Here is a 13130-nt window from a genome sequence, read left to right on the forward strand (position 1 = left end):
AAAAAAAAAAAAAAAACAAGTCCGGCTATTCAATCTTCCCCTATCCATCGAGTGCTTGAAGTGCGTCAGAAACAGAGCGCGCGCACGATCAGTTGTTGGTAATTTGTTGTGTAGCGTGCCCGACGCCGCATCCAATGTAGATAGCACTGCTTTTGTTAACACACAGCTCGTAGAAACAGCAGCTCGCGCCAGTTCTAGACACGGTGAAAGTTTCCTGATTGTGACGGAAGGCCGAATTTACATGACACATTATAAATGAGCATAGTCTGCGATAGATACAGTGCCAAAAAGAAGAGAAGAGCATAAAGACAGAGGTAAAGAGATGTAGTGAATGAACAATTTATTGCATAGGAGTAAGATACTATAATTTCATGGCGGTTATTTTTACCTTAAACTTAATGTTAGCAGTTGTTCTGAGTTCTGAGTCCCCAGACTGTGATTTTGTACAATCATGTCAGTTTTAAGACACATTTTTTATTATCACTTTTTTATTAATGTTTTACTCTACAGTTGTGCAGTTTTGGGGGGATACAGTACAGGCCAAAAGTTTACTATTTTTAATGTTTTTGAAAGAAGTTTCTTCTGCTCATCAAGCCTGCATTTATTTGATCAAAAATATAGAAAAAAATGTAATATTGTGATATATTATTACAATTTAAAATAATTTGTTTTCAATTTATTATACTTTAAAGTATCATTTATTTCTGTGATGCAAAGCTGAATTTTCAGCATCATTACTCCATTCTTCAGTGTCACATGTGACATCCGGTCTATCACATGATCCTTTAGAAATCATTCTAATATGATGATTTATTATGAGTGTTGGAAACAGTTCTGCTGTAATGTGTGTGTGTGTGTGTGTATATATATATATATATATATATATATGCTAAATCATGAACACAATGACAGGGTGAAATGGGCTGTGATGCATGGGGCGCCAGGTAAAATCTTTCCTAGGGCAGCAAATTGGTCAGGGCCGGCCCTGTCTGAGCAACATTAAAGTGTTTCGTTCCTGAATGAATCAACCATTTAAATGATTCGGTTCAATCGCAATGACTCACTTGTGAGTGACTCGCTGCCACCTATTGGCGGTTTTAATTTCACATTTAATGGAACCTTTTCATTTTTTAAATAATTTCAAACATCAGTTTTCAATGTTTTATCTTTAAAATATCAAAACATTATTTGTTCATTTGTAACTGCAGGTTAAAGTATTCCATGTTCCATGGAGCTGTATTAAACAGTGTGTAAAACATCTAAATAGCACTTCAGATGCAGCTTCTGTTTTATCTGCATTGCAAAGATCAATTTTGTTGATACTGATTGCATTTGCTTGGTAACAGCCCAAATGCAAGTATTTGACCTAAAATATGGTGCACACTTTTAGAAACAATGGTGTAAAGGTAAAAAAAAAAAAAACTCAGGTGTCTGCACAATTAAAAATAAGATATCAGCACAATAACACTCAGCAAAATAGTGTAATTATCGTTATCGATAAAATCCTAGAACTCACAGAGATATAACTTTTTGTCTATATTGCAAACCCTTATTTTTTTTCTTTATTTTAATGTGCCACCCCCAAAATTTACTGTGGCCTCATTTGGCCACCCCTGTTAACATTTTCTGGGGGCGCCACTGCATGTTATGCGCAGACTATCCTGTCTCTTTAAGTTTAAATCTATATTTATTCACACCAGCTATTGAAAACCTCTATATGAACACACTTGCCCGAAAAAAAAATTCTGACGTGTGTCCCCCACTTTTATCATCACGGAAATTCGTCCCCCACGTAATCTAGACGAGCCCCTGGAGCGGACGCAGTGGCAAATATTCAGCCTCTCAGCAGAGTTTTATTCAACATCACATTTCAAACATTCTTGTAACTTGGTACAAAGGAATAAAATTAAGGTTGGCAGCACTCATGTTGTTTCAACATGACATTGATTAAATACAACAGAATGTATGGCCAACCATTCAGCACTGAACTTCTGCCAAGACAGTCCACAGGCAGTTGTGAATGTGTGTCTGCTAACAGTTTACAGCTAGTGGTGAGAGAAGAACGACAAAAGCGGTGCCTTAACCTGCAAACAGACACATAACAACAGCAAAAGGGAAGATCTTTAATCTGACCATCCAACTAAACGGTCTTGAAATCTGAACCCATGAGTAAAAGTGCATTTTTACCCAAAACTTTTTTTAATCAAATTTGATGTACTCTGCATGGCCTAACGAGTGTGGACATCCCCTTCTGATTAACAGGTGTGATTATTCCACTAATTTCCATGAAGACAAATCTCAAAGCTTCTCCACACAGTGACACGCTCGTGAAAAGTGTGCTTCAGAGTTTGTGGAGGGTCGTTTTCTACTTCAGCACGAAGGTGATGCAACACAGTTTGAAGCACACATTTCTTGAGAATATCACCGTATGGTGAAGTATTGACTTCATAAAACAATTACTAAAACAGATCAAATCCACATATTCTTGGCCATATAATTTAGGTGACTGTGTCAGTGGGGAGGTATTCAGTTGTTGAAGTGTACCAGGATCCAGATGAAGACGGTCTCTATCGGTCGGGTCTCTGCAGGCAGAACACTTTGGCGTTATGGTCTCCTCCGGCGGTGACGGCGACTGATGCGTCTCTGTGAACACGGACCAGACACACCAACATATGAAAGAGATACTGCACACATTTATATTTATCCATGATAGAGAAAGAACACATCAGGTCAATAAAGCATGTCTAACCTTTTCAAATGATGAGTAAATATTAAAAAGATCTTCACTTGTGTTATGATGATGGGTGAAAGTTTGAAATGACATGAGGTTGAGAAAATGATGTAAGATTTTACATGTTTGGGTGAACTTCCCCTTCAACACAACCAGTTTTTTTAAAGAATGAAAACAAAACAGCAGAGTTCAGTGATCTGGTGTATATGATACTAATGGAGGAAGATTTCAAAGTTCTCCACTTGTTACCAGTATCAAAGTAAACGGTTATAAAATAATTAACACTGACTCTACGGCCACACACAAACTGCAGCGAAATTCAGTTCTCAATTCACAGTTGGGTGTTGAACACTGTTCTGTACACACCGATCAGTCATTTACAGGGGTGACGACCACATCCACTGACTGAACTGACTCCCAAACTATTAGTTGTGAGAAATGCATTGACAGAAATGATTTGCACTGTAAACGAGTGCATGTGCAAACAGAGGTTTAGTTAAAACTGTCAAATATCTTTAGTTGCGGTCATTTTACTTTGGTCAAAAATAGCAGATATCAAAGTGCACAAGATGCACATGCACAGTTATTGTTTAAACACTGTTTTAACACTGTTCAACATTTTATTGACACATTTAGTAATAAATAATGATACAACATTTACTTCGTATGCAAAGCAGCACATTAAAATCTCACACACACACACAAACTAACACTTGCACCTGGAGAGAAATGACGCAAAGGCTTATGTACCACTAAAAGATCGCTAAATTAAATTTTACATGCTACATTTAAAAAATTTACTTTCGTGTTTTGTTTTTGTGGTCAAAATGACAAAACATTAAATTTTTTAGTGGATAACTCAATGTATAATGACAGGGCAACTAAGTTGCATATTTAACATTTTCTGTGGCATTCAGTATTAGATTTGGCTACTGGAATAGTAAAATCCTTATTTTTTTTATAATTTTTATTTAAATAGAATTTATCTAATAATTAACATTGATTTGAAATGTTGATGAAAGTAGTCATTGTGCACATGCCTAGTCTTAAAAAAACAACAACAAAGATCAATAACCATTTTAATATCTAATTAGGTAAATGTGTAAACCATGTTAAACAGGTAACAGCCTAAAACATTTAATCTCCTGTTGATGTATTGACTTTGACAGCTTTATTTATATCATTTACATTTTATTACATAATATTAACACTGTTCACTCTGTTCAGCGATTCTGAGCATTTCATCCTACAGACAACGACGACATCACCCGCCCGTCCTACAGAACTGGACACACTCAGTTTAACAGACTAACCTGTTCAGCACAAAGTCGAGGATCTCAGCCGAGTGTCCGCGGTACTCTGACATCATGACTCCTGATCTGGCGTCCCACAGAGTGACCACACCAGCCAGATTACAGGTGGAGATGACCGCTGACGCCTCCTCCCACTGCAGGTGCACTACACCCACCTGACACACACACACACACACAGAGATTCAACAACGCACGGATGAAATGAGAAAAGTGCCTATATATGGATTCTAAGCTTTTACCTCATGTTTACACCGATGTCTGAGGCTCTGTGAATTCATATCATAAATGGCCAGGGTTCCGTCCAGATATGCAACAGCAACTAGGGGTAACCTGAAAGTCAAGTCATGTTTACTAACAGTGCTTTATACGATACAGATTTTTTTTTAAAGAGCAGTGTTGATGTTTAAGGTTGATTCAGGGGAACGTCCTCCTCTGGGCTGATGATTCCAGGCTGCAGCACAGATTGTGGAAAGATGTTATTTTAAAAAAAATTTATTTAAAAAAAAAGTTCCTTGTGCTTGGAGACATGCATCAGCTGCAGTGTTCATTTTGTCAGCTATTTTTATTTTAGTCTTAGTCCTGTGTCAAATGCAACTTTTTATTTTTATCAAATTTAGTCAACTTGTCCTGTTTTAGTTTTAGTCAAATTTTAGTCGACTAAATGTCTGAGCATTTTAGTCTAGTTTTAGTCAGTGGAAACTTACACATTTTCATCATATTTTCATCTTACTCTATAATGGTTAAAACTATGAAAAATATTTTACTAAATTTTAATTGCAATGATTGTTGTGATTTGGAAAATTAATTTATACATTTCATTTTCCAGCGTACTTGTACAGTACAGTATGTTAGTGTTTTCAGATCACAGAGAGCACATTTGATTGTTTGCCAGATTGCATAAAGCAAAAAGCCAGGAAGAGCACGTATCAGTTTATCAGAAAAGCTCTGATTGGGGGATTTCAGCTGTTGATATCTGGCAACCGCAAACATGAACACTCTCATAGAGTCTTTTACAGCAGTCTGAAATGTTTTGGGTCGCCTTTTTTAAAAAATAAATAAAATGATTTTGGTAATTATTTTTGTCCTTTTAACTACATTTTAGTCTTGTGTTTTTTAGTCAATGATATTGCATGTTTATTTAGTCTCAGTTATCGTTTAAAGGGGTCATATGATGCTTTCTTAAAGATCAATATTTGGTGTATTTTAATGTTCAAAAAACACATTATTTGTTCAAATACTGTCCATTATTGTAGGTCCTCTATGCCCCGCCTCTCTCAAAAGCACATTTTCTACAAAGCCCCTCCTTCTGACAAGCACAATCTGCTCTGATTGGCCAACTGACCCAGTGCATTGTGATTGGCTGAACACCCCGAGCACTCGTCAGAAATGTGACACCCTTTTCATAAACGAGAGCTTCATCTTTCAAAATAAATGTAAAGACATTCACATCAGTTCAAGCTGAAAGAGGAACAGAGTGGCGTGACAGTGATGAAGCTCGTATGTGTTTACACGATTAAGACAACTGACCCTACTGTGATGTGAATGACCCTGTCTCTTTCGCACGCACACGCACACACACACACACGCACACGCACACACACACACACACACAAAGCTCTGCATTTGAAAAGTCAATAGCAAATACTTCAACTAATAATAAAACAAACTTCCAGTAGCTAATTCAGAAGCTCCCATTGTCGTAGTAAAGTCAGAATGACTTCCTGTCCTAGGTTCTCGAAATGGTTGTCCATAAACTGCGTTGCTGTTCTGTTGTAAGTAATCTTAAAGATTCCTAAATGCATCTACTTTCAAAAGAACAAATAAAGGTCTCTTGCTTTGTCCTAGATACACACACATCTCCATGACACAACTGCTCCAACACTGAAGGTGTTACTGAAACCACGCCTTCTTTATTTGTGAGAACATTTGGGCAGCATTACACAAATATTCTCACATAGTGATGTAGACGTGGGGGCGTGTTTAAACGAGGCGAGTCTTAACTTTGATAAAGAATATCTCTTTGGATTTAAGACTTTAATGATTGCAACTTTAGGGATCTTATCTATGCACAATCAGATTGTAAACACTCCAAAGAGAAAGGAAAACTTGAAATCGCATCACGTGACCCCTTTACTGAGCTTATTATTGTCTCGTCATAGTCTCATTTTCATCAGGGGAAAAAACCGTGTGACAAACATTTTTCATATTAGTTTTCATTAGCAAACGTAACACTAGTTGGCTGTGATGGTACTGGATGCAATCATTGAGGTTAGTAGAGTTGCAATAGATCCACCAAATGTGGTTTGGACAACGATAAAGCACATCAAAACAAATCTAAAAACTGATGCCCTGTTGAAAATTACTTGCGTAAATAGATTATTTATATATATTGTATTAATAGACTATTTGCTTTACTTACACATTACAAAATCCCACAGATTCCACGGAGTTGGAATCCTGCTCCTGCATGGAGTCTTTTGCTTCACTGGTTTCACTGGAAAATGAGCATAACACCTAAAGAAAAAAATAAATAATAAATCACATTACAGGGCTCACACATGAAGCTCAATGATGGTGTTCAAGTGATGATCTACATCAGATTACATCAATGTCCAGTGCTTGGAAATGAACCCTAACTGTAACTGGACACTCGTCACAGTGCTGCTGGAAACACTCATAATACAAAGGATAGAATAATAATTAACCCGAAAGATGTCACTGCAGTTTTTAAAAAGATGAATAGTAATAAGGCTAGTGGACCTGATGGAATTTCATCTTTTATTTTGAAAACATTCTCGGATGAGCTAACTCTTATTTCAACCTTATTTCAATTTTCTGTGGATACATGTATTATTCCAACTATCTGGAAGACATCAATTGTCATTCCGTTGCCCCAAAAATCATGCCCACAGCAAAATGATGACTATAGACCAGTAGCATTGACATCTATAGTGATGAAGTCTTTAGAGCGTATAATGGTTAGTAAATTAAGGAGTGAGGTACAGCATCTTTTGGACCCGTACCAATTTGCCTATAATAATGGCAGGGGTACAGATGATGCTTTAATTACAACTGTACATTCCCTCTTAAAGCACTTGGAAAATCCATCAGGTTATGTTCGTTTATTATTTATGGATTTCAGTTCTGCATTTAATTGTATTCTTCCGCAGATAATGTTAAGTAGACTACAGCAGATGGAAGTGAACCCCTTCATTATTAAATGGTATGGCTCTTTCTTGACAGAAAGGAAGCAGCAGGTGAGAGTTAACTCCACTCTTTCTGATATGATTAGTGTAAGTGCAGGTGCCCCTCAGGGCTGTGTAAGTTCGCCCTTACTTTTTATATTATATACAAATGAATGCAGAACTATAGGTAGGAATAATTTTATTATTAAATTTTCAGATGATACGGCCATACTTAGTTTACTCTACAACAAATCAGACATTGGTATTTACATACAGGAGATAGAGGAGATGGATAAGTGGTGCAATAACCATAGCTTGCTCCTTAATGTTAATAAAACCAAAGAAATGATTTTTGCCCCTAGGTCTATAGGCGATCAAAGCCCTATTATAATTGAAGGAGTACCGATTGAACAAGTAACAACATATAAATATTTAGGAATTCAATTAGACAAACAGTTACAGTGGTCAAATCAAGTGGAGTATGTTTCCTCAAGAATATGTCAGCGTCTATATTTCTTGAGGAAACTAAGAGTTCATGGTGTTGACAAGGATATTATGTTACTATTTTATAAGGCAGCTATTGAGTCTATTGTATGGTATGGTAGCTTGGTTTGGTAACCTGTCAGTTAAACTAAAATCACAGCTCCAAACATTGATTAAAAGGGCGGGAAAAATAATTGGACGAGTGCCACCGACCACTCTTAATGAGCTTTTTGAGGAGGCGGTGAGGAAACAAAGTTTAAAAATTACTAACAATGCGAATCATGTCCTCTACAGTGAGTATGAGATGATGCCCTCAGGTAGAAGGTACAGGTTACCAAACTGTAGACTGAATAGGTTTAAATTTTCATTTGTACCACTTTCTATTAAAATATTGAATAAGAACTAATAAGGGGTGTGGGTTGGTGATAAATTGTGTGTAGGGGATGTATGTTGTGTTATATGTATATTGTGTGCATCTGTTATCCCGAATGCCCAAGACTAATTTCTCCATCAGGAGACAATAAAGGCAAATCAAATCAAACAATAAACACATATTTGACATGTCATTGCGTGAACATTTAACTTCTGATGTTAATGTGCTGGGGGAAAAGGTAGCGAAGGTAGCAAAGCATTTAAACTATCACAAACTAAATAAAATTCATTAAAGGGGGTCATATGATGTTGCTAAAAAGAACATGATGTTGTGTATTTAGTGTAATGAAATGTACATTATTGTTTCTCCTCTATGCCCCGTCTTATGAAACACGTCGATTTTACAAAAGCTCGTCGTTCTGAAAAGTGAGGTGTGCTCTGATTGGCCAGATATCCAGTGCGTTGTGATTGGCCGAATTCCTCAAGTGTGATGGAAATGTTATGCCCCTCTCCGTACTGTGATGCCGTCTCCTGGTGTTTTAACAAATAATGCTACCTGTCAGATTATGCTACCAACACTGAATTTATCTTACTGTAAGGGTAGGGTTAGGGTAGTGTACATGTTAATAAAGGATTTTGCTTCTGAATTATGCTACCATCTGTTTTAATGGGAGGTAGCAAAATCTGACAGGGTTGCACAAATCGTCAGAACACCGGCACAACGAGACAAAACCAGTAAAACCCATTACAAACGAGGCATTTGTAGCATCCAGTAGGGACATAATTACGGATTATAATGATTTATACTGTCTTTTTAAGAGAAATAACAAACAACAAGTGCTACTGTACACTCCTCAAAACTCGCGTTTGAATCTTCAGTGGCAAATCCTTTAAATATAAAAAACATACTTACAGTCTGAGTCAGAACAGGCTTCATGGTAGAGCAGATGTGCTAAAACACTAGTCACATTTAAATCTAGACTTAAAACTCATCTGTTTAGCTGTGCATTTATTGAATGAGCACTGTGCAATGTCCGAACTGATTGCACTATATTTTCACTGTTTTTTACTGTAAAATCATTTTCTAACTATTTTAAATTCATTTTAAATAAGTAAATTTTTTAATAATTTTAAAAGTTTTAAAATTACTTGTTTTATTCTTGTTATTATTTTTCTTCATTATTATTTTACTTTCTTTTATGTAAAGCACTTAGTCTAGCACTTAGGACAAAGTCTACTCACCCAGGATCAGGGAACAGTCCTCATCCTCCATAAATGCACTGCACACATCTGAATATTTGGGTTGAACTGTTCTGGAACAGTAGCATTACGCAAATCTTTCCACACAGTGACGTACACATGTGGGGTGTGTTTGAACGAGGAGATTTAGGAGGGCATGGACGAGTCTTAACTTTTATATAGAATATCTCTTCGTGTTTGAGACTTTAGTATTTGCAATTTTAGGGATCTTATCTATTCACAAACAGCTTGTAACACAACAAAGAGAAAGGAAAACTTGAAATCGCATATGACCCCTTTAAGAAAAATGGAGAACAAAAAGTATTTTTTATTGCACTACTACAGCCTCATCTGTCAGAGAAACTCTGACTAACCTGCTCCATTACATAAACACGTAACAAAGAAATACAGTATCACAAGTAATAATAAAACTGATGTCAGCACAGCCGTAACTCTCCTCACCTTCCCAGTGGATGTGTTGAAGAGTTTAGCCTGACCATCCACTGACCCGGTCAGAACCAGCGTTCCCTCTTTATTGCACGCCATAGAGGTCAGCGCTCCCTGATGACCATCATGACCTGAGAAAACAACACGGCTACAATCTCTTCTGTAGCATGAACACTGAACTTTTCTGATGACAACCCAAATAGATTCAGAGCCAAAAACTCAATGTAACAAATAACTTTTTTTCTTATTTTCTGCCTATGTGATTGTGTCATTATCTCACATACTGTGCTTTTACAGAAGTCAAACACTCAAAAGTGCTGAAACGTGACACAAAGTTCACTCACACAGTGTGTGACCAGAGGCTTTATTTGGCTTTGATTCGGGTGTGTGTGATTAGACGCATGTGAGCACCAACCTGATCCATCTCAGATTTATTTCACTTCTTGTTGTGCCTGAGTGATTTAAAATCACCTGAAAATCATTTTAGTCACATTTGCGATCGAAAAGTACTGTGTGTGATCCGGTTAGCATAAATGTGTTTGCGTTCAGGGGAGCTTCAAAGATTTCTACTTGCTTGTTTTTGCAGACATGTTGCTGTATTGAATGAATGCAATATTATTCAGAATCCACTCACTGCTCAAAATACTGGAGTTTTGTTTATTGCTGAGTTATGCAAGCTCACTAATCCTCGTTATAACAAACAGAGTGTAGACAGGGTGTAAATAAGAGATTCATTGGTAATAAATGGAACTTTGTAAGATTGCAAAGAACTAAAGTGACAGATTTAAAGATTATTAAGGGAGTTTGTAAATGATAATAAATTAAAACAACAGTTCAATAAACAATAAGTTAATATTAAGTGAACTACAATTGTATAACTAACAATATTGCCTGATTTTGTTCTATTTCTTCAACGAAAATAGTTTCAAACAGTCACAACTGAGCCACTGTGTATCTCCAAGCGGTGTTTAATTTATGAATGAACCTGTGTTTTTAAATGAATCTAGTGAATCAATGATTCAATTACCCATTCATAAAGACAGACAGTTTCGTCTGGTCAGAGGAGAACTGGCCCCCCAACTGAGCCTGGTTTCTCCCAAGGTTTTTTTCTCCATTCTGTCACCGATGGAGTTTCGGTTCCTTGCCGCTGTCGCCTCTGGCTTGCTTAGTTGGGGACACTTCATCTACAGCGATATCGTTGACTTGATTGCAAATAAATGCACAGACACTATTTAACTGAACAGAGATGACATCACTGAATTCAATGATGAACTGCCTTTAACTATCATTTTTTCATTATTGACACTGTTTTCCTAATGAATGTTGTTCAGTTGCTTTGACGCAATGTATTTTGTTTAAAGCTCTGTATAAATAAAGGTGACTTTGACAGTATTCATTTCTCAATATGTGTTCTTGTCTGTACTTGCGTTCTTATGAAACGTCATCAGTCAGCGCCCCAAGTACAGTTCCACTCAAAGTTCACATCTAGCCAAATACAGTTCTAACCCCGGATGTGTTCTTGCTCCGCCACTTTATCAAGGACGCATCAAGAGGTGACTTGTGAGAGCTTAAGGAAGCAGGTATCCCAGGCTAATTCTTGTTATTGATCAGAACGTGCTCCTGAATTTTTTGACAGTGCTCTTAAATATTTTGGTAGGGGTGGGGGGGGGGTTCTACTTTAAATGTGGTCACCCTAGGGCTCTACACTGTTAATCTGGGCCTGGTGACTTCTGTGGTCAAAACATCTCAAATGGCTTGACACTAAATTGATAGTAAAGAGCTTTAAACTTTTTCTAAACCTGAATGATACAAAAGATGTTATTTTGAAGACTGCTTTTGTCCTCAAAACAGAAGCATTACATTGGACCCCTGTGACGTGACAAAAGCAAACACTAGGAGAGAAAAAAAAAAACCTGAACCCTTTGTGCTATACAGGTTTAAAGCGACACGAGGGCGAGTAAATGCCAGAACTTTCATTTACGTGTGAACCACGATCCGTAAAGGCACCAATGACCCTCGGAGGAAAGTGTGTGAAGGATGAATTACCTTTGATGACATAAACGGCATTGCCTTGTTTTAAGTCCCACAGACGAAAACTTCCGTCCTCGTAGCCCACAACTGCTCTCTTTCCTGTAAGACAGACAGACACTTAGAAGACAGAACAACAGTCTGTTAGTAACTCAGAGTCTTTTGACAGCCTCAGCTCTCACCGTCAGGAAGGATCTTCCCGCTAGTCGCCTGGCAGTTGGGCCCTTGAAATGTCTTGCACTCTCCGCTCGGGATCTTCCACATCCAGACGTTCCCATCAGCTGTTCCGGCCAGCAGCACCGGAGCACAGGGATGCCACTCCAACCACTGCAGCGCAAGACACACGCTTCAAATACTCTCCACAAACACCAGCAACGCAAGCAGAGCACCGGCAATGTGCTTCTAACTTACTTCCAGGTCTCCAACCTCAAAAGACCAGATTTCCTCCTTGTTCTCCACGTTCCAGACCTTAATGAGACCGCTCATATCACCAGACACCACCAGCTTGGAGTCGGAGCTGAACGCAGCACATGTGACCGAATCCTTGTGACCTGCCGTGAATCAGAGAGAACCAGGTTTGTGCTGATGGACACCGAGCACAACCCTAACCCTAACTCATCCTGACCAGGGTTGGGTTTCGTGAACCGGTTCCAAATTTACATTACCAGGTATTCAATAAGAAATGTGCATCTCGATTCCACTTTCGGTTAATTATCCTGCGTTTGCATTTTAATGTGATTTTAACCATTTAACCACAAGAAAGGAAAGAACACATCTGAAGCACAGAGAACCACGGTCCAGGTGTGGGTTCCCAGTTTGGGTCTGTTCTAAAACCATTCAGTGCATTTTCACTGCAGAAAAATTGTTTCTGGGCTGAAAAGGTATTTCTTGCAAATAGTATGCACAAAACTATGTCAGTATGTTACCGTATTATCAGTGTATTAGATCCGTGTACGTTTGGTGTTAAACACACAGCAGCCTAATAAACCTAATAAACCTGCTGCCTGTCGTTAATTTTAATCAAAGAACAAGTGAAAATCATTCCCTGATCAAGACTGAAAATCTTTTGTAACTTTAATGAGGATTGATCTATCTATATTATGAAAAAAAATGTTTTTAAATTTCTTATTTCAATTTCTGTACTTAAAGGTGCCATGTGCAAAAATTGAGGTAAAAATATCCAAAAAATGACCTACACGCATCAAAAGAATGAGAAGAAATAAGGGCGATGATGTCATTAAAAAAATGTCAAGTTATAGTGCTGCAGAGATATCAACCTTAATTAGCATTAGCATTACTAGCCCCGGCCCGACAGGTGTCGTAATACCAGTT

At 37.7% G+C, this 13130-nt stretch overlaps 1 protein-coding gene across 1 annotated transcript in view; it reads right to left on the minus strand.

The window, feature by feature from the left end:
- Nucleotides 1–2513: 2513 nt before the first annotated feature.
- aamp (angio-associated, migratory cell protein) overlaps nucleotides 2514–13130 on the minus strand; it is a 28125-nt gene continuing 17508 nt past the window's right edge. Inside the window, exons 4-11 of the mRNA XM_059559552.1 lie at nucleotides 12210–12349; nucleotides 11981–12125; nucleotides 11817–11900; nucleotides 9786–9901; nucleotides 6464–6558; nucleotides 4284–4374; nucleotides 4045–4199; nucleotides 2514–2643 (exon numbers count right to left, since the gene is read on the minus strand). Of these exons, the coding sequence (XP_059415535.1) occupies nucleotides 2568–2643; nucleotides 4045–4199; nucleotides 4284–4374; nucleotides 6464–6558; nucleotides 9786–9901; nucleotides 11817–11900; nucleotides 11981–12125; nucleotides 12210–12349 (902 nt within the window). The 3' untranslated portion in view covers nucleotides 2514–2567. The remainder of the gene's footprint in view (nucleotides 2644–4044; nucleotides 4200–4283; nucleotides 4375–6463; nucleotides 6559–9785; nucleotides 9902–11816; nucleotides 11901–11980; nucleotides 12126–12209; nucleotides 12350–13130) is intronic.

Source organism: Carassius carassius, chromosome 10, assembly GCF_963082965.1.
Source record: "Carassius carassius chromosome 10, fCarCar2.1, whole genome shotgun sequence".
In the NCBI taxonomy this organism is placed as follows: Eukaryota; Metazoa; Chordata; class Actinopteri; order Cypriniformes; family Cyprinidae; genus Carassius; species Carassius carassius.